The following is a 20,311-nucleotide window of genomic DNA, read 5'->3' on the forward strand; positions in this document are numbered from 1 at the left end:
GTTAATGTCACCACATTCCACAAACTGAGTCCATAACTTCAGTTAAAAAAGAAGCATCACTCGAAATAAAGTGATCCAAACCCTGTGTTAATGGCAGGATCCCATGTGTATAACATAAGAAGACGCGCACACGCACACGTGCATCCTGTCATTAATGCAAGTTGATGCCCCTCTTCACCCACACGTATCCCCTATTCTCCCACCCTACCCATGCCCACCTCCTCAGGGGGCGACGTACCTTGTAGGACACCTTCACCACCGAGGGGGCCCACTTGTCAAATTCGTATGCCCAGTTGGACAGCGTTCTGGTGGAAACAAGGAAGGGAGAGTCAGGATCTAGTTCTGTTGTCAGCAACTGTCCAAAAGATGTCCACGAGGAAGTGAAGCTGATGTGTCTGTGACCCTCAGAGCTGGCCAAGTAATGGACCAACTGAGGGAAGGAGGGGATGGTGCCCCAGGTGGGAGACACAGGGACACACAAAGGCATGGTGGCGGGTATAGGGTCAGCCTCCGCCAGGTCGGCCTGGGCTGGAGCAGGGCGGCCGGAGAGGGCCAGGACCAGGAGCTGGACCCTGGAGAGCAGTTCTCTGTCACCGCTGTGTGGCCACAGGCCCCTGTGAGAACACACCACACGCTGCAGACCTGCTTCCCAGAAAAACGCAGATTCACGGTGCCTCATTTCAGGCTCAGGACGCTGGGGGTGGGGGTGCGGGAGTCATGCCACGGAGGCCGGGGCTATAGGAGACACCACCGAGTCGCGGTGCCACGTCAAAATGAAACTGGCAGCCACTGAAGGTTCCTGCCCGGTAAGAGACAGAATGAGGACGGGAGGCAGGCGAGACCAAGCCAGGCCCGGGCAGAGGACTGCAGGAGGGGGAGCGCAGGAGGGCTCGAGGCCAGGAAGAGGGGGGACAGACAGAGATGGACAGTGAGCAGACGTGGGGGCGGGTGAGGAGGGACAAGTCACCCCCGACTACAAGAGAGAACCTCAGGAGAGGGTGACAGCGACAGTAAAGCCAAGTTCAGAGCGGGTGGGCTCTCGGGGAAATACTGGGACACAGAGTCTTCGGTGGGGGAGAGAACTCACTCAGACAGTCTAGACCAGGGGGTTTGTAAAGACAGGATGCAAAAGCCAAGTGGAAGAGACTGCTCGTGGCTCGCCCGGCTCCTCCCTGCAAGAAGCTCCACTGAGGAGCTCCCCCAGGAGCCAGGGCCAGCCAGGGCCAGCCAGGGCCAACCAGGTGGGCACAGTCTGAGCCAATGAGATGGAAGCCTAAGTCGCTGGGCTGAAAGTCAGGGAAAGGTCTTGAAGGAGGGTGGAGACTCAGCTGCCATATGCTCCTGCTGCCCTGGGCCCCGCCCATCATTCTGGGAACCCAGAGGAGATGATGGAGGCAGCGCAGCCGTCTTGCAACCATGAGGGTAAAAGCCTAAGGGCAGGGGTCACATGCTAAGGATGACTGAGCAGAAAACTGCAGGAGCCTGGGTCCTGGAAGCTTGAAGCCACCTGGCTGTGGGCTTCCCCTTACTGAGGATCAGCAAGATCGCCCTGGTTCAGTCACTGAGGTCTGGTTCCTATTGCAGGGAGCAATGGGGGAAGGTCGGGGCACTAAGAGAGAGAGAAGCCAAGGGCCAAAGCCTGGGGTGGGGGAGGGGCCTCCGCAGAGGGGGAGAAGAGCTGAGGGAGAGTCGGGAGCAGAAGTAAGGAGACAGGCCAGAGTCAGGGGTCAAGAGGGAGGCAGGACAAGCAAACTCATGGCAGAGAGCAGCATGCCCCAGCAGGTGGATGGGACAGCGGGACACTCACAGTCTGAAAACATCCCCCAGGGCACAGGTGGCTCCTGGAGATGACACTCAACAGACTAGGCCCCGGTCTGGGGAGCACAAGGGTGAAAAGGGCTGAAGATCAACACACGGGATAACTTCACTGAAGGGAATGGGGGAAAGCAGTCAACTTAAGTGACCTTGGAAAAGATGTTTTGGCTGGAAACTGTAAGTCTAAGGACAAAAGGAACTGGATCTCTAGTTAGTAAGGCTGTTCCTCACAGACTAAGTATTCTGAAAGCACTGTACACGCACACTGGGAATGAACACACGAGCAAGGAGAAAGGCTAGAATGGGCCCTGTGGTCCCGGCTGAGTCAAAGACAGCAGTATGGTCACACTTAACAGAGACACAGATGACCAGACGCAAATCATGTCAGCACGTGTGCACTAGGGTCAGTACACGTACATATACTTCCTAGCACTGCACACTGAGAGGGCCTAGAAGCAATGACGCCCCAGAAGCAAGGAGCACACCTAGCACCCAGGTCTTGGTTTCTAAGACCATTTTCTAATAAGGGAAACCAGGGCTTCTTGGAGAAATGGCTGGTTCTAGGCCTGGGAGGGAAATGTACCAGCTGAGCTTGGAGCGTCTTTGGGTGCCAAAAAGCAAAGAAGTGCTCAAAAACCCCACAATGATGGGGGCATGTCAAAAGAACAGAGCAGCCAACTGAGAGCTCCTGATGGCCAAGGCTGGAATGATTTGAGCAACAAATAAACTAGTATTGGAGTTTAACCCTATGTATAAAATAAACATCCAGGAGTCCATATTGATATAAATGATTGAATACATTCACAATTGGGGGAGAAGAGAGAAATCTTCCACATAGGAAAACTCCAAAAAATTTATGTAGTGATTTCACCTTCAAGGAGGTAGCTCTTAATTGCCCACCTATTATGTGTGGGCTGAACTTAGTGACTTTTTTCCAGAATACAGTATGGAAGGGGGGAAAAAGAGTAACTTCACAGTGGAGACTACCTGACACACACTACCTCAGCCAGGTGATCAAGGTCAACCTCAAGAGTGAAAAGTCATGTAGACAGTAATATACGCGTGCTTCACTTCTGGTCTTTGTCCCGAAACCCACCATCCCATTTAAGGATGAAAAAATCACCAAACAGACCCAGGCTGAGGCACATCCTACAAAACACCTGACCAGTTCTCCTCAAAACCATCAAGGTCACCAAAATTACACCAAGTCTGAGGAATGGTCACAGACCAGAAAAGATTGAGGAGATGTAAAGGCTAAATGTCATATGAGGGACTTCCCTGGTGGCGCAGCGGATAAGACTCCGTGCTCCCAATGCAGGGGGCCCGGGTTCGATCCCTGGTCAGGGAACTAGATCCCACATGCATGCCACGACTAAGGAGCTTGCGTGCCACAACTAAGGAGCCCTGGAGCCACAATTAAGGAGCCCGCCTGCTGCAACTAAGACCCGGTATGTATGTATGTATGTATGAATGAATGAATGAATGAATAAATAAATGTATGTATGTATGTATGTATGTCACATGGAATCCTGGAATTGATAACGGAAATTAGGGCAAAACTAGTGAAATCCACATAAAGTTTACTTAATAGTAATGTGTTTAATTACTAGTCATGTTCCAGTGCTGATTCCTCACTTGTGACGAATGTAACACGGTCACGTAAGATGTGATCAACCACAGGGGGAACCTGGGGAGAGTATATGGGAGCTCTGAGTACGACCTTTTCAACTTTTCTGTAAATCTGATACTATTCTAAAGTAAACAACCACCACAATGCAATGACAGAGACGTGCTGAAAGGACACAGGGACCGATCTGAAGCGTCTCCCTGGGCCAAATCTGGGACAATTTAAGCAAAGTAAATAACAATAGTGTCCACGAGCCAACTCTTCTATGAAGAATTACACCATTAAACAATTAAATAAGGGAGAAGAGACAGCTCTGCCTTGTAGTGGAATTCCAAGACCTGTAGAAGGAATGACGGAAAGAGAAAACCACTACTCGGCACTTTCCAGAGGGATCATCATTTCAGGTGAGACTCCTCTGACGGATGCTGAAATTACAGGCGAAAGTATGATGAGAAATGGGATATTCATATAGCTTCTAAGTGCCTTCTGACAAGTTACTTATAAATTACAAAGGAAAACTCTTAGGTTTATGTGGGGAAGCCCGCAGGCACCACGTAAGGAAAGACCGAAGTGATGCTCTCCTGTCACAGATCCCCTGGGCTCGTGCCTCCTGATGTGAGGCCCCAAGAAGGGCACAGCACCCACCCCGGAGTTTCTCGCCAGAATCCCAGAAAGAAGACACATCACACAAACCCAATCTGAGGGACGGTCTACCAGATGCCTGGCCAGGATTCAAGTGTCAAGATCATGAAGGACAAAGACGGACTCAGGAACTGTCACAGACACGACATGACAGACACACGGCAAAAAAAGGCGAAGTGGGATCCTGGACCAGAAAAAGGCCTTTAGTGGGGAAGTCTACAACATCTGAACAGAGTCTCTAGATTCGCTACCAGTTAACAATGATTTGTTAAATCACTGTTAACTATCCTGGTGTTGAAACTGTCCTAAGGTTATGTGAGATGTGGGAGGCCGGGTGAAAGGTATAGAGGAACTCTTTATACTACTTCTGCAGTTGTTTGTAAGTCTGAAATCGTTTCAAAACGACAATTAAAAAATGACAAACCCAGGCTGCAGAGCAGCACGCTGGACAGAGCTATTCCAGTGGAGATGAAGTCACGCCTGGGAGGCTGAACAGAAGGGAGGGGACTTGAGTGAGTGAAGGGCAGGGAGTCAGCGCACAGGCAAGGGCAGCGGGAAGCAGAGAAGCAGCTGGGTCTGACCACGGCCTGGGACCTTCTGCCGCACCGTGGAAACAGTTCCCTCTCCATGAAGATCTGTTCCTGCCAAGGCAGCCAGATTTACACCGCCATGAGGGACAGAAGGCAGAAGGAGGAAATCAACTTCTCGAGGTGAAGTCTGGGAGGGTTCTGGGGCCCCCAGCCGTGGGTGCGTGGCCTCTGGAGGCCTGGCCACCTTATAGGTAGGAGGGCATGTTCCCATGGGCTGAGGGATGAGTACTCGGTTTCCCATCCTCCCCCTTGACAGCTGACTTGAGGCAGACATGGTTCCCCCTGAGCGCTGGGCCGACGGTAAAGGGGGTTCCCCTTCAGGGCCAAGCCAAGTGTACACACAGAGGCCTGGCCACATCAGAGCAGACCATCCCCCAGGCCCATGACTGGACTGTTGCCTAACATGTGACCTGAACTGGGTCAATGACAGCCAGTCCTGGGACTTCTGGAAAAAACCCGGGAACAGGAGAACCATTTTGTGACACATGCAGAGCTGGGAAGAGGGATGCCCAGATGGCCTGAGGAATCCTGGCCCCTGGAAGGGTGCCTGCTGGGAGGAAGAGACCAACGGTACCAAGAGGTGGTAAATGAGAGAGCCTCCTCTGGACGCCGTTTGGGTATCCAGATGCCATCTGAGCGTCTGTGGTGCCTGGACCAGGCTGGGACACGATCGACAGGGCTTGGTGCCCCAGCAGTAAGTGGACACAGTGTCTGCACAAATGGCTCCACTCCACATTTCTAGTGGGCAGTTATCTGACTCCTGTGACAACCTTGTGTGGAATTTGCTCATTGTGGGGCCAGAAGAGGACACCAAGGACATCCTGTGAGAGCTGCCCCAACAGGGATCATGGACGGGCACTCCATCACCTGCCCTTCTTCTATCCTGAGCCTTAACACCAGAGGCAGGTGGCTATGGGCTGAGTTGTGTCCCCCCAAAATTTGTATGTTGACATCTTTGGGCCCAGCACCCCAGAACGTGACTATATTTGGAAATAGAATCTTTAAAAAGGTAATGAAGTCAAAATACGGTCATTGGGGTGAGCCCTAATCCATGACTGGTATGACTTCATTATAAGAAGAGGAAATTAGGGCACAGACACACATAGAAGGAAGGCAATGTGAAGACACAGGGAGAAGACGGCCATCCACAAGGCCAGGAGAGAGGCCTAGGGAGAAACCAGCCCTGCTGACACCTTGTTCTCAGACTTGTGGCCTCCCGGGAAATAGTGCCTATTGTTTAAGCCACCCAGGCTGTGGTCTTTCGTGAGGGCGGCCCAAGCAAACTAACACACAGGCGTCTGAGCACAGGCCGGGCTGCTGGTGACCCCGGGTGGCGGGGCCTTCCCACCGGGCACTCGCGGCCCCTGGGGTGGGCACACTCACGAGAGAGGCACTATGATGAGAAAGGGCCCGTTGATCCGCTTGTGCTCCATGAGGTACGTGATGAGAGCGATGGTCTGGATGGTCTTCCCCAGGCCCATCTCATCAGCCAGGATGCCATTCAGGTTGTTGTTGTACAGGGACACCAGCCACTCTAAGCCTTTGATCTGCAAGGAGAAGCGGCCAGGACTGAAGCCCAGGTTGGGTTCGGGGGTGTTCCCCGCGCTTCGGAGACTCACAAGTTCTGCCCCAGCCAGGGACCTCCTGCGGCCATCTTCACTTGGTATTTTGCTCTGAGTCAGCCCACTCCTTTCCCACTCAGCCTCATCCTCAGCAATCCTGTCTCTGAAATCACAGGGTTGCTGTGCTAATGAGAGATGTATATGAAATGTCCTTTCTGGGCGCACATTTAAACAGCTAAGCTTCTAACTGTTACAGTGTCCGTCTGTCACTGCCTGACACCAAGCCACACAGCACACCGGGACCAACCTGCCCTCAACCGTGTGACACTGGATTCAGGAGAGCGTTGGGGCTTCAGGGGAACTTGGTGATGAGTTCACCACATGACTAACAACTGCCTCAACAGCATTTCAAGATTAACTGAAAGGATTCCAAAGCTTGTGAAGCTTTCTGAAACACAGTCATTTGGAGAGAATATTGTCTTCAGAGAAAATCTGGAAATTTTCATAACAGATTAAGCAAGTTACGTCTTGCCCATGTTCTGATTTCTCTCATTACACTGGTCTCTGGAAAGTTCCACTGGCCCCAGGATTCACCTTTGGCACTTGATATCAGCACAGAGGTTCTGAGATTTCTTTTAAGGGAAGTTGGGGATCAGGTGTTACAACCAAACTGAGTTATCAGGGCCATGTGTCCTTTGGTTGGGGATATACCAGCTGCCTCTTGGGAGCTTACAGATGAGCCTGGGATATGGGGCCACAAGAAAAAGAGATTTTTACTACGAGCAGCTCCATTTCTTGGTTGTTCCAGGCCAGACTCTGACAAAGAGCTTCAGAGGCGTCATCACCTCACCCTCAGAGGCTGGCAGGAGGGGCTGCTGCCCCATTTCCCAGAAGGAAGGACCGAGTCTAGGGCTGCTAACCTCTCCTGCCTTGCTGCCTCATGCTGTACAGAGCTCCAGGAAGTATGTACTGAGCACCCATGGGCCCACACCCGGGTCCCATTCTGGCTCGGCCATTCCCAAACTGTGTGATTTTGAGGAATCGCTGTACCTCTCTGTTCCTCAGTTGTCCCTCCAACTACCACCCCCATGAAATTGGGAGGACCACAGCACCTACTTCAGAGTGGCTGAGGGAATTCAGATGCTAACAGCCTATAAAGTGCCCCTATTCTGCTTGGCACATATGAAGCACCCAGCAGATACTGATTTATTGCAACATTTCATTTCCTCTTGGTCAGACCATGCTGCTGCTTTACAGATGGGGAGACCGAGGCTCAGAGGGGAAGAGCGAGTTGCCCAAAGACCAAGAGTGGACTGTGAACTCAGGTCTGCCTGCCTTCAGCAGCCACCCACGACCTGGGAACCCCTCTGCCGAGACCGCTATGTGGACGTGGCCCCCTCCAACCTACCTGGTACTGCTTGAGGACGCCGTTGACCATGAGCGCCGACTGCTTATCCACCCTCTCGGTGACGGCGTGGGCCACGGCGTAATAGGACTGCAGGCCACGAGCGAGGGCCTGCGACACGCCGTACTCGTCATCAACATCTTGCTTGGCGTTCCTGGGAGCAAGATCAAAGGGCCGTGTGAAGACACACATTCCTACTTGTGACAATGTGCTTCTGACACAAACCTCCGCAGAGCAGCTTTATGGCCTGAGCCGGAAGATAAGCCGAAGAGCGGCCGCACAGTCTGAGGACAGGCAAGGCAGCAAACACTCATCCAGGTGGGCCCAAGACTAGACTTCTGGGTGCCATGGGAATCAAGTCACTGTCACACCACAGAAGGAATGTTGCTTTTAGCCAGAGGCTGGTCACATGGCCCACCCTCTCTACCGGGAGTTCAAGAGTCTAAAGGGAAAACGTACACTCAACAGCCTTGCACAAACCAGAATCATTTATACTTTGGCTGTTTTGTAATCTAATCTAGAATTCTTTAATTAAAAATACCTCTTTTTATTATTTTATTTTATTTTTTTGGCCGCGCCACAAGGCTTGCAGGATCTTAGTTCCCCAACTAGGGATCAAACCCAGGCTCCTGGCAGTGAGAGTATGGAGTCCTAACCACTGCCAGGGAATTCCCTGGAATTCTTTTAAAAAGTGACTTTAAACTATTTACATTTTATTAATGTGACAGATATATGTGATCCAACTATCATATTGTTTTATACTGTATTTGTTTTTGTATCTTCTCACAAATCCTGCACAGTAAGCTGGGTTTTCTTAGCTTAGAGGGTTTTTTCCTATATATTTCTGATGGATTTCAAAGACTGTATGTTTGTTCTAGCGGTTCCCTTCATACCTAGTGCATATGTAATACATAATACTCTCAATGCTCTATTTAAGAGTATCCATTAACTCTGTACTGTAAGGCACAATGAAATTGGTATGTTAATTGTAACTGTGCTTACAACGGCAAAGGATGAGAAATAACCTAAACGACCACCACCAGACTCAGGCCACAACGTGAGAGCATGACAGGGATGCCACGCGGCCAGATGTGGAGGAGTGAGACACCCTGTGTGCACAGACATAGGAGCAAGGGGCAGAACACTGTGCCCCAGATACACTTGGGCAAATGAAAAGAAACACAGATACACGTCATGCTTACTGATGCACAAAATACGTGTGGAAGACACACGATGCTGGAAGCAGTTTCTTCCAGGGAGGAGATGGGGAGGGCTGGGGCTGGAGCACAAGCATGAGGCAGCCTTTTGTGGTAAACCCGACTGTCTCTTAAACACAGGATGAGCCACGTGAATGGATGGAACGTCATTCAACCCCTACAGATATCAGTGACATCTGAAGTAAATCAATCTGGTGTTTGTGGTCCCACAACGGCTGCCGGCTGGACAGTGCTGTCCGGGGAGAAGCTGGGATTCTAACGGCTTCTGCCCGTGCCACCTCGCAGGAAGCTGGTGGAGGCAGCGGGAGCAGGTGGAGGGATGCCTTACTCAATGATGTGCCGGGCGTCCACCTCGGAGACGTCGTCGCTGTCTGGATCCGGAATCTTCTTCTTCTCCTCCACGGGCAGGGCGGGAGGCTGTGCTGGCTGCGGCTGCTCCTCCTCCTCCTCCTACCAAGAGACAAGCCAGTGTCACCTCAGGTCACCCCAGAGTGATGTTTTTACAACCCACGTGCCCTCTTCCTACCAATCCCAAAACACGTCATGCTTTTTATTTGCATATTCTTTTAATTGCTCAGTATATGATTTTTAGTTTTCTTAGCAGGGTCCAGACACTTCTTTTTAAGGACATCTCAGGGTATTCTGTACTTCTGTTGCACCCAGCCCCCCTTACACAATGCATACTACTAAAACAGCTTTTCCCTTCTCTTGGATTTCCTAGGTATTAAACATTTTATAGGTAACCTTCAATATTTATTGCTCTTGATTTACTTTCAGCTTTACTGACATGGCCAAAATGTCTAAAATATGTCAAATAAGACTGATGATAACAGGCACCATTGTTTACTAAGAGGTTTTCTATAAATCTGTATATTAAGTATGAGTGTTGTGTTTCATTAAAAGGATTTTTCAACATTTACTGAGCAGATAATAAAGGGGATTTTGTATGACATATTGAAAAAACACACACAAATACATTTCCCAATATTAAACCATCCTTGTATTGCGGTATAAATCCCACAAAATGTGTGTGTATAATGGAACTCCTATAAAACTAAAAAAAAAGGAAAAGTATCTGTAATTAACCTGTCGAATCATTCCAGTCAAAACCCAGTGGGATTTCCTTTGGAGCATGCAAAATAATTTTACAGATCATTTGGAATAATGAACAGGTAATGACAGCACAAACATTTTGGTCAAAAAAATCATAATCGGTAAGACTTATCCTAGTTGATATTACCATGCTGGGCATTAAAATAGGAATGGGAAGCCTGGCTAATTCCAATTAAAGGGGTCAGCAAATTTTCCCTTCAAAAAGTGACTTTAGGTGGTGACTTTAGCTTCCCTGGTGGCACAGTGGTTAAGAATCCGCCTGCCAGTGCAGGGGACACAGGTTCGAGCCCTGGTCCGGGAAGATCCCACATGCCACGGAGCAACTAAGCCCGTGCGCCTCAGCTACTGAAGCCTGCGCACCTAGAGCCTGTGCTCTGCAACAAAGAGTAGCCCCTGCTCACCGCAACTAGAGAAAGCCCGCGTGCAGCAACGAAGACCCAATGCAGCCAAAAATAAATAAATAAATTTATTAAAAAAAAAAAAAAATGCCCCCTAGTTCTCCTGGGGAGTAGGTGGGGAGAAAGGTGGGGCTGCTTGACAGCCCTGCCTGAGGTCTGACTTATATTTAAAAAAAAAAAAAAGTGACTTTAAAGCTGGACAAAAGTAGCACAGGCAACCATTGCAGAGCACTAGGAGTCTGAGAAGCATTAACACTGAAAAAACTGCTGAGCCTTGGGTAAGAAGAGTGGGAGTTTGTAGAGTTCTTACTTGGGGGTGCTTTCATCTCTCCTATCCCCAGCTCCCAGTTCTGATGTGAAAGCTCTCCCAGGGTGGGCAAGCCATGAGGCCTGGCAGCTGAGGCTGATGGGGACTTAGTCATTTTGTAGCAGTGGACGATGCCCGGGCCAGCAGCACTGTCAGTGGAGGTGAGGACCTCAGCCATGGGTGGGGAAAGCATATTACTGGCTGAGGGCTGTGCACATGCACAGAGGAAACGAGAAAGCGAGAAAGGGCCCAGCAGAAAGTAAAAGCCAGGGTGGGCTTGAAAATGGCCCAAACTTGGAATGTGTTCTTCTACACACACTGATCCACTGGCTGGAGAAAGAAGCCTTACTGGCTCAAGGTGTTTTGAGTACAAACTCTCCCCAGTCACTGGAAGACTACTAAGTTATGAAGAAACACAACCCATTCCTAGAGAGCCGGGATTAAAACTAAAAATGAGAAAAAACCAAAAACAATAAACTGAGCAGAGACACCAAAGGCAGCACACACCCTGGGAAAACATTCAGCCTAGATAATTCAGCCTAGATAATTTACTAAACAAACAAAAACACCAAAAAGAACGCACAGGGGTGGAAGTCAGAATCCAGAGTGGCTAAAACAGCCTTCCACTAAACATTCATTACAAGACAAACAAAAAGGAGGAGAATGTGATACGAACTCAGGGGAAAAGACAGTCGGTTGAGACTGTCTCTGTTCCCAGATGTTGGACTTAGAAGACAATCTTACAAGCAGCTATTACTACATATATGTTCAAAGCTATTGTAAATATGTTCAAAGAAATAATGGAAACCATCTTTAAGTAGAATGAATCAACAAATACAGAGTCTCAATAGAAGACAGAAATGATAAACTTCCCAAATTTGATGAAAAACATGACTCTACCGAGCCAAGAATCTGAACAAACACTAACGAGAATAAACACAAAGAGAGAGTTCACAAACTGCTAAAAGCCAAAGACAAACAGAAAATCTTGAAAGCAAGAAAGAGAAAATGAATCATCAAGTACAAACGAGCATCTATATAATTAGTAGCTAAACTTTCATCTGAAACAAGAGACCAGAAAGTAGTGGAATGACATATTCAAAAGGAAAAAGACTGTCAACAAAGAATTCTATGTCCAGCTAAGCTATCTTTGAAAATGAAAGCTAAAGAAATACATTCCCAGAAAAACAAAGGCTGAGAGAATTTGTTGCTAGCAGACATGCCTTATAATAAATGGTAAAAGAAATCTTTCAATATATTCAATATCTTGCAATAACTTGTAATGGAAAAGAATCTGAAAAAGAATACACACACACACACACACACACACATATAACTGAATCACTTTGCTGTACACCTGAAACTAGCACAACATTGTAAATTATACTTTGATTTTAAAAAATGGTTTAAAAAAAAAGAAGTCTTTCAAGCTGAAAGGAAATGATAGGTGATAGTAAATTGAATCCATAAGGAAAAATAAAAAACATCAGAAATGGTAAATGCATGTATCAATATAAAAGACTCTATAAATATATTTTCCCTTATTTCTTCTTCTCCACCTTCTTTAGACTAAGTCATAAGATTATATCAGGTATTAATTAGAAGACTGTATTGTTGGGTTTATAACATATATAGACATAACATATGTGACAATAACAGCACAAAGGAAGAAGAACAAATGGAGCTAAGCTGGAACAAAATTTCCATATTTTACCAGAAGGTAGTTAGTATTATGAAGCATATGATGATAAATTAACATGCATATCGTAATCCTTGGAGCAACTACAAAGAAAATAACTTTAAAAATACAGTAAAAATTTGTACTTCCCTGGTGGCGCAGTGGTTAAGAATCCACCTGCCAATGCAGGGAACACGGGTTCAAGCCCTGGTCCGGGAAGATCCCACATGCCGGGGAGCAACTAAGCCCTTGAGCCACAACTACTGAGGCCACGTGCCACAACTACTGAAGCCCACACCCCTAGAGCCCGTGCTCTGCAACAAGAGAAGCCACCGCGATGAGAAGCCCGTGCACCGCAACGAAGAGTAGCCCCCACTCACCGCAACTAGAGAAAGCCCGCATGCAGCAATGAAGACCCAATGCAGCCAAAAATAAAAATTAATAAATTAAAAAAAAAATCAAATGATCAACTTAATAGAAAAAGTATGAGATAAAATCTAGCTCACACATGCATAACCCTTAAGATCAAAAACAAGCTAAGAATATCCGCTCTGGACACTTCTATTCAACATTGTACTGGAGGATCTAGCCAGTGCAATAAGGCAAGAGAAGGAAATTAAAGGCACACAGAGGGGAAAGGAAGAAGTATTGAAGAATTATGGTTATTTATGAATGACATAATCCTGCATGTGAAAATCCTAAGGAATCAAACAAACAAACAAACAAAAAACCCTATTGGAATTACCAGTATGAGTTCAGCAAGTACACAGAACACAAGATTAACATTTAAAAAATATACATATAAAATTGTATTTCCATGTAATAGCAATAACACATCAAAAAATAAAATCAAGAAAACAATCCTATTCATAGTAGCATAAAAGGAATAAAATATTTAAGAATAAATTTAACAACAAAAAAAGCAAAAACTATACTCTGAAAACTACAAATCATTGCTAAGAGAAATTAAAGATGATCAAAATAAATAGAGAGACATCTCATGTTCATGGACTGAAAAACTAAATATTGTTAGGACGCAATTCTCCCAAAACTGATCTATATATTCAACACAATCTCAATAAAAATCCCAGCAAGCCTTTTTGTAGTAACTGATGAGCTGATCCTGAAGTGTACATGGGAATGCAAAGTATCTAGAATAGCCAATGGAGCAAACAAGCTGGAGGACTAACGCTACCTGATTTCAAAACTTGTAATACAAGACAGTGTGGTAGTGGCACAAACACAGACATACTAATCAACCGGAAAACACTGAGCATCAGAAACAAACCCTTAATTTTATGGTCAACTGATTTCCCACAAAGGTACCAAGACTATTCATGGGAGAAAGAAGAGTCTGTTCATCAACTGGTGCTGGGTAAGAAGGCTATCCATAGCACAAAAAAAAAAAAAAAAAAACCTTAGACCTGTACCTCAAACCATACACAGAAATCAACTCAATTATGACCCTAAATGTGAGAGCTTAAATATAAAACTTCCAGAAGAAAACATAAGAGAAAAACCTTCGTGACTTCAAACAGTTCTTAGATACAACACCAAAGGCACAATTCATAAAATACAATATCGATAAACGGATTTCATCAAAATGAAACATTTTTGCATTTCAAAAGACATCACTGAGGGAAAAGAAAGGCAAACAGACTGGGAGAAGATGTTTGCAAGCTATATATCTGATCAGGGACACGTATCAAGAATATATAAAGAATTCTTACGACTCAGTGATGAGGTAACAAACAACCGAATTAAAAATGGGCAAAAGATTTCAACAGATTTTCACCAAAGAAGATATTTGAATGGTGCATAAACATTCGAAAAGATGCTCAACATCATTATTTACTAGGAAAATGCAAAGTAAAACCACAAGATACCACTACACACCCACAAGGATGGCTATAATGTAAAGAACCGATAAAGCCAAGCATTGACAAGGATATGGAGAAACTGGAACCTGTGAAAAGGTACAACTACTTCAGGCAACAGTTTGTCAATTCCTTAAAAAGTTAAACATAAACTTACGATATGACCCAGCAATGCCACTCCTAAGTATCTACCCAAGAGAAATGAAAACGTATGTCCACACAAGGACATGTAGTATGTGAACGTTCACAGCAATGTTATTCATAATAGCAGAAAATGGAAAAAAACACAAATGCCCACCAATTGGTGTATGGATAAACAAAGTGTGGTATATCTATACAATGGAACATGACTCAGTAATAAAACAAACTTTTTTTTTAAGACCTTAACTTTTATTAATGGTTTCTCCACATTTATTTTTAAAATATTTTTTAATTGAGATAGAAATTACTTAGAGTAAAATGTACATATCTAATCATAAATTTTGATAAGTTGAGTTTGATAGGTTTGGAAATATGCATATAAGGGTTAAATCTACAGCTTTAAAGCATAGGATATCTTCTTTTTTTTGCTTTTCCATTATGGTTTATTACAGGATATTAAATATAGTTCCCTAAGTGTAGGACCTTGCTGCCAAATAGTGCTGTTATGAACATAGGGGTGCACGTATCTTTTTGAATTATAGTTTTGTCCAGATAAATGCCCAGGAGTGGGATTGCTGGATCATATGGCAACTCTGTTTTTAGTTTTTTGAGGAAACTCCATACTATTCTCCACAGTGGCTGTACCAGTTTACATCCACCAGCAGCATGGGAGGGTTCCCTTCTCTCCACACCCTCTCCAGCATTTGTTATTTGTAGACTTTTTAATGACGGCCATTCTGACCGGTGTGAGGTGGTACCTCATTGTAGTTTTGATTTGCATTTCTCTAATAATTAGCAATGTAAAACAAACTTTTGATGTACAGACAACATGGATGAAAATCAAAAACATGCCACGTAAAATAAGCCAGACACAAGATACTACATGTTGTATAATTCCATTTATGTGAAATTCCGGAAATGGCAAATCTATAGAGACAGAGCAGACCAGTGGTTTCCTGGGGCTGGAGGAGGTAGCGAGAACAAACTGTAAATGGGTGAGATGTCATTTGGGGTGACAGAAACATTCTAAAGCTGGTGTAGAGTAATGATTGCACAACTCTATAAATTCACTAAAAAATCACTGAATTGTACTCTTACTGTGGGTGCATTTTACATATGTAAATTATATCTCCATAAAGCTGTTTAAAAAATTACAACAAAATGTTACTGGTCTAAGAATTATTAGAACTTTAAAAGAACCTGAACAGTACATCAACTATACCTCAATTTAAAAAAATAAATTAAATAAAATAAAACCCAGAAAAATAAATTATAAAAGAAAAAAGAAACTGAACATGTGACCCTAAAAAGACACCAGTGTGTCTTTAATATTAGTTTTTTAAAATATCACAGATCAGTGGGGAAGGGATGGACTAACAGTATACCAACTGGCTTAACGCCACTACTGGGGAGGGGAAAAAAGGGCTCCATCTCAAGCCCTACACAAAATAAATTCCAAATGACCTGAAGAGCTAAGAGGAAAAACCACAAGAAAGATATAGGTAAACACCTAGCTGATTTCAGGCTGGGGTAAATACATAAAGAACACTTAAAAATCCAGTTAAAAAACACAACTGATTAGAAATGGGCAAATGAAGCAAACCATTCACAGAAGAAATCTAAATAGTAACACCTGAAAAAATGTTCAACCTTCATAAGCAAATATCTGCCCATTAAAATTCCCTTTTTAAAATCTTATGGAGGTGGCAAAAGCTTTTTAAAAGCCTTGTAAGACACTCTTACCCCAGCTGAAGGGGGAGTGCAGGACAGCACCCTTCTGGATGCTAACTGTGGAAAACGAGCCCTGCTTTCGGACACTGCAGCCCCGGGCTCCCTCTGAGTCACCCTTCCCGAGGAGGCCACCCAGGACAGACAGAGGAACAAGGCTCTCATCAGAGCTTTGTCAACCAGCAAACATCCAAAAATCACCATAACGTGGCATAATTAAATGATTTAGAGAACATACACAATAAATGCAACCATCTGTAACACTGCCAAAGAACAGATTACAAGGGGCCAACATGTATATGATTTCATGCTCACTACTTCATACCAATATTTTTTGGAAGGGAGAGAGCTGTTTGGGCGCCTGAAATGTGGCCCGTACGACTGAGGACACATGAGTGAGGACATTTACATTTTACTTAATTAAGTGAAAGTGGAAACAGTCACGTGTGGCTAGAGGCTACGGCACTGGACAGTGCAGCTCTAAAGCACCAACTTTCAGCCTTGCCCCCTGCCCGTGTGCCTATCTCCTGCCCGATTCGATGCCTGGCTGGAGCGGGAGAGGATCACTGTGCCTCCTGTGGGTAGAGGTCACACCACACAGCACTGTGGGCCTCGACAGCCAGGAAATGAACTCTTACCTCCTCCTCTTCTTCTGAGCCACTCTCTTCACTATCAGATCTTGGAGCTACTTCATACCTAAAAACAAAAACCCAGCATTTTAATATAAATCTCCCCAGAACCAGCATGATTCACTTTCCTTAGCAAATTGGCCTGTTTCCAAATGTAAGCAGGATCACCCCCAGCTGCCAGCTCCCCTGGAACGAGGCCGACCGTTGACTCAGGATCCTGGCTGCCTCCGGAACACGAAGCCCCACTCACCCCGGGTTCATTTCCAGCCAGGCCTCCAGCTGGCCTGCTTTGGGTGCGTCTGTGCCCGTGAGGATCTTCCCACTCTCCACGTGGATCACTTTCACCGGAAGGTCGCTCATTTGGCTGGTCTCATCCAGAGGCTGAAAAAGAGTCACACGTGTGACTTGAGGTTCCGTACAGTCTATACCTTGGGCGCCCCGCTAACCATGGCCAACTGGGGAAGTGCCCTCCCAACTCCACGCCCAGAAAATGGCACACCAATGTGACCAGTGGTTGTGGAGATGGGTTAACTGCATATTAACAATTCAGTAAAAATATATATATAACCCATTGATGACAGTTGCTTCTTGGAAGTAACTGATATCCACGTTTTAATTTTCAAATAGGTAACATATAGTTCAAATTCAAGATTATAGAGTGTGGACTCTCCCTCCCTATCCCCCTGCCCGACAGTTTCTCTTCACAGGCGCCTACCAGTATCATTTTCTCCTGTGTTCTCCCAGATCAATTCCACACATAAGGAACACGGACTTACGTACTCCTTCCTTTTTTACCCAAGTGACTACGCTATTCCCATTCTTCTGGCCCTTGAGTTATTCAATTTATATTGTACTGTAGACTGCAACAAGGGTCCTCATTCTTTTCTGTTAAACAGCTAACTAGGATATTTGAAACATAAAACTTCCTTGTAGCAACAAATATGGAATTCATCGATTTCCTGAGATATCAACTTGGGATGAAGTTTACCCCTTCATCAGTTCCTGCACATTTCCTGGTGAAAACCTTCAGGACGAGGATGAGGATGGAAACCTTTGTTTGCATCTACCAGGAACTTATACCTCCCACGCCTCCCTGCATCAACACAGACCCACAGCAGAGATTAGTCTCCATGCAGGTTAAAATCTCACCCTTAAAGTGGCCCACCACGGAGGGGAACAGCAACCCCCGCCCAAGAATGAGCTCTGCAGCCTGCCTCAATCGGTGACTTGCACCCCTGAGTCCTTCCTGAGAGCGGTTACGGCGCTGATGCCGGGACCTCCCCACCCCCAGAATCCTGACAGAACTGCTCTGGGGTGAGGCTTGGGCCTCTCTGGGTTTCAAAAGCTCCCCAGCTGATTCTGATGTTCAGCCAAGGCTGTGAACCACTGGGTGAGAACAAGGACAATCAGCAGCCATCATCAAGTGATGGCTCCTGTTACTGAACAGGATGAGCAGCTGCAGTGATTCCCCAGCAGAATTCCCCGAGTCACGCTTTCCTGTGATGTGACCTCCCCCTTGAAAGCCACAAATGGCCGTGTGAAGGTTTTGCACTGTAGTAAAATGCCAGCCCACATTTCTCTTAAAAAATTCAACAATGGGCTTCCCTGGTGGCGCAGGGGTTGAGAATCTGCCTGCCAATGCAGGGGACACGGGTTCGAGCCCTGGTCTGGGAAGATCCCACATGCTGCAGAGCGACTAGGCCCGTGAGCCACAATTGCTGAGCCTGCGCGTCTGGAGCCTGTGCTCCACAACAAGAGAGGCCGTGACAGTGAGAGGCCCGTGCACCGCGATGAAGAGTGGCCCCCGCTTGTCGCAACTAGAGAAAGCCCTCGCACAGAAACGAAGACCCAACACAGCCATAAATAAATAAATAGATAAAAATTAAAAAAAAAAAAAATTCAACAACGTTTCAAATAAAATCATGTGAAATAAGAATATTATTTGAGTTAATCACTATAGTCATTCATTTCTGGGAATCAGGTCAAGAGGAAAAAGCGTGCCATCTGCTACAGACTGGACTGTGTCCCCTCCAAAATTCATATGCTCAAGCCCCAGCTCTCCAGTGTCACTGTATTTGGAGATGAGGCCCTTGGGGGGTAATTAGCGTTAAATTAGGTCATATGGGTGGGGCCCTCAGGATGGCATTAGTGCCCCTATAAGAAGAAACACCAGAGCTTGCTCTCTCTCCCCCCATGTGAGGACACAGCCAGAAGGCAGCAGTCTACAAGCCGGGAAGAGAGTCCTCACCAGGAACCAACCTTGCTGCTCCTTGATCTCCGATTTCCAGCCTCCAGAACTATAAGAACGTATATTTCTGCCATTTAAGCCACGCAGGCTACCGAAAAAAAACCAAAAACAATAACAAAAAAAACAAAAGGGACTTCCCTGGAGGTCCAGTGGTTAAGACTCTGCACTTCCACTGCAGGGGGTGCGGGTTCAATCGCCAGTCGGGGAATTAAGATCCCGTGTACCATGTGGTCAAAAAAAAAAAAAAAAAAAGCCACACAGGCTATGGTGTTTTGTTATGGCAGCCCAGCTAAGAGAGCATCAAAAGGTAATGTACAAGGGGGCTCATTACAACAATGTGTGGGATAGAAAGAAAGGAAACAATGGAAATAGCCACCCATAGGGGAGGGGATATAGGGTGGTCCATCAGAGCTGCTCAGTGCAGGATCTAACAGTTACAGATGGGAAGCAACTTAGATAGCTATCAATCTGAATGATGAAAGAGATCCTAGTACATCAATACAATAAAATGAAAGAACTAATGGCTTGATATGGAAAGTGGTCCAAGATACCTGCTAAGAAGGAAAAGTCTTGCTATGTGTAGACTGCCCCAAATGGTCCCAAAACAAAACAAAGAGAATATAAGCATAAAGGTTTCTGGAAAGATAAAGAGAGAGACATCAACTAGGGATCAACATGCATGCTTGTGAGAGAACAGGCACCATGGGGGCTTCTACTTTTCATGTTATCATTACATTTACATTTCATGTTATCATTATCATTTTTTTCCTAGAAGTATTACATTTATAATTCAGAGAAGCAAGCACTAGCCACCTCTCTAATATGGTGGCATTAGAAAGAGTCAGGTAAGTGTACGTGAGCTAACTTGGAAAGACTAAGATACCAGGCGGGAAAAAGAAAACCACCTGGAGGCACAGGTGCGGAAAAGGTCCCAGAGCAAACACACCGAAGGTTACTCAGGTTTCTCTCTGGGAAGGGGGACTGAGGAGGGGCTGGAGGAGGTGCTAAAGGCCACACCTTGCATTTACACCTCACTGTGCAGCCTTCTTTCACACTAGTGTGTTAACCGAGAGAAGGCGGACAGGAGTGTTGTGGCAAAGACGCGTGTGTGGGGACAGCAACCCCTGAGTGGGCCTCACTGCACGGTTCTGACTTTTGGAACCAGGCTAGTATTTCACACACTAAATAAAGAAATGAGGAGTAAATAAATAAAACCAACAAGGGTTGGGGGGAGCCTCACTAACGGGGGCACAAGGGGAGAACTAATCTTCTGAATGCAGTATCTGGAGCATGTACTTTCAACTTCAGACCAACACTGACCTCTAGCTAGGAGG

The 20,311-nt window shown here is 45.9% G+C and overlaps 1 protein-coding gene across 7 annotated transcripts in view; it reads right to left on the reverse strand.

Moving 5' to 3' along the window:
• SMARCA4 (SWI/SNF related BAF chromatin remodeling complex subunit ATPase 4) overlaps positions 1–20,311 on the reverse strand; it is a 148,117-nt gene that overhangs the window by 37,732 nt on the left and 90,074 nt on the right. For all 7 annotated transcript variants that reach the window (XM_068536968.1, XM_068536967.1, XM_068536963.1 and 4 more), the window contains exons 12-17: positions 16,980–17,110; positions 16,739–16,796; positions 9,187–9,308; positions 7,645–7,795; positions 6,058–6,221; positions 239–305 (exon numbers count right to left, since the gene is read on the reverse strand). In XM_068536968.1, coding sequence (XP_068393069.1) covers positions 239–305; positions 6,058–6,221; positions 7,645–7,795; positions 9,187–9,308; positions 16,739–16,796; positions 16,980–17,110 — 693 coding nt within the window. The remainder of the gene's footprint in view (positions 1–238; positions 306–6,057; positions 6,222–7,644; positions 7,796–9,186; positions 9,309–16,738; positions 16,797–16,979; positions 17,111–20,311) is intronic.

This window comes from Eschrichtius robustus, chromosome 2 (assembly GCF_028021215.1).
Source record: "Eschrichtius robustus isolate mEscRob2 chromosome 2, mEscRob2.pri, whole genome shotgun sequence".
Lineage (NCBI taxonomy): Eukaryota > Metazoa > Chordata > Mammalia > Artiodactyla > Eschrichtiidae > Eschrichtius > Eschrichtius robustus.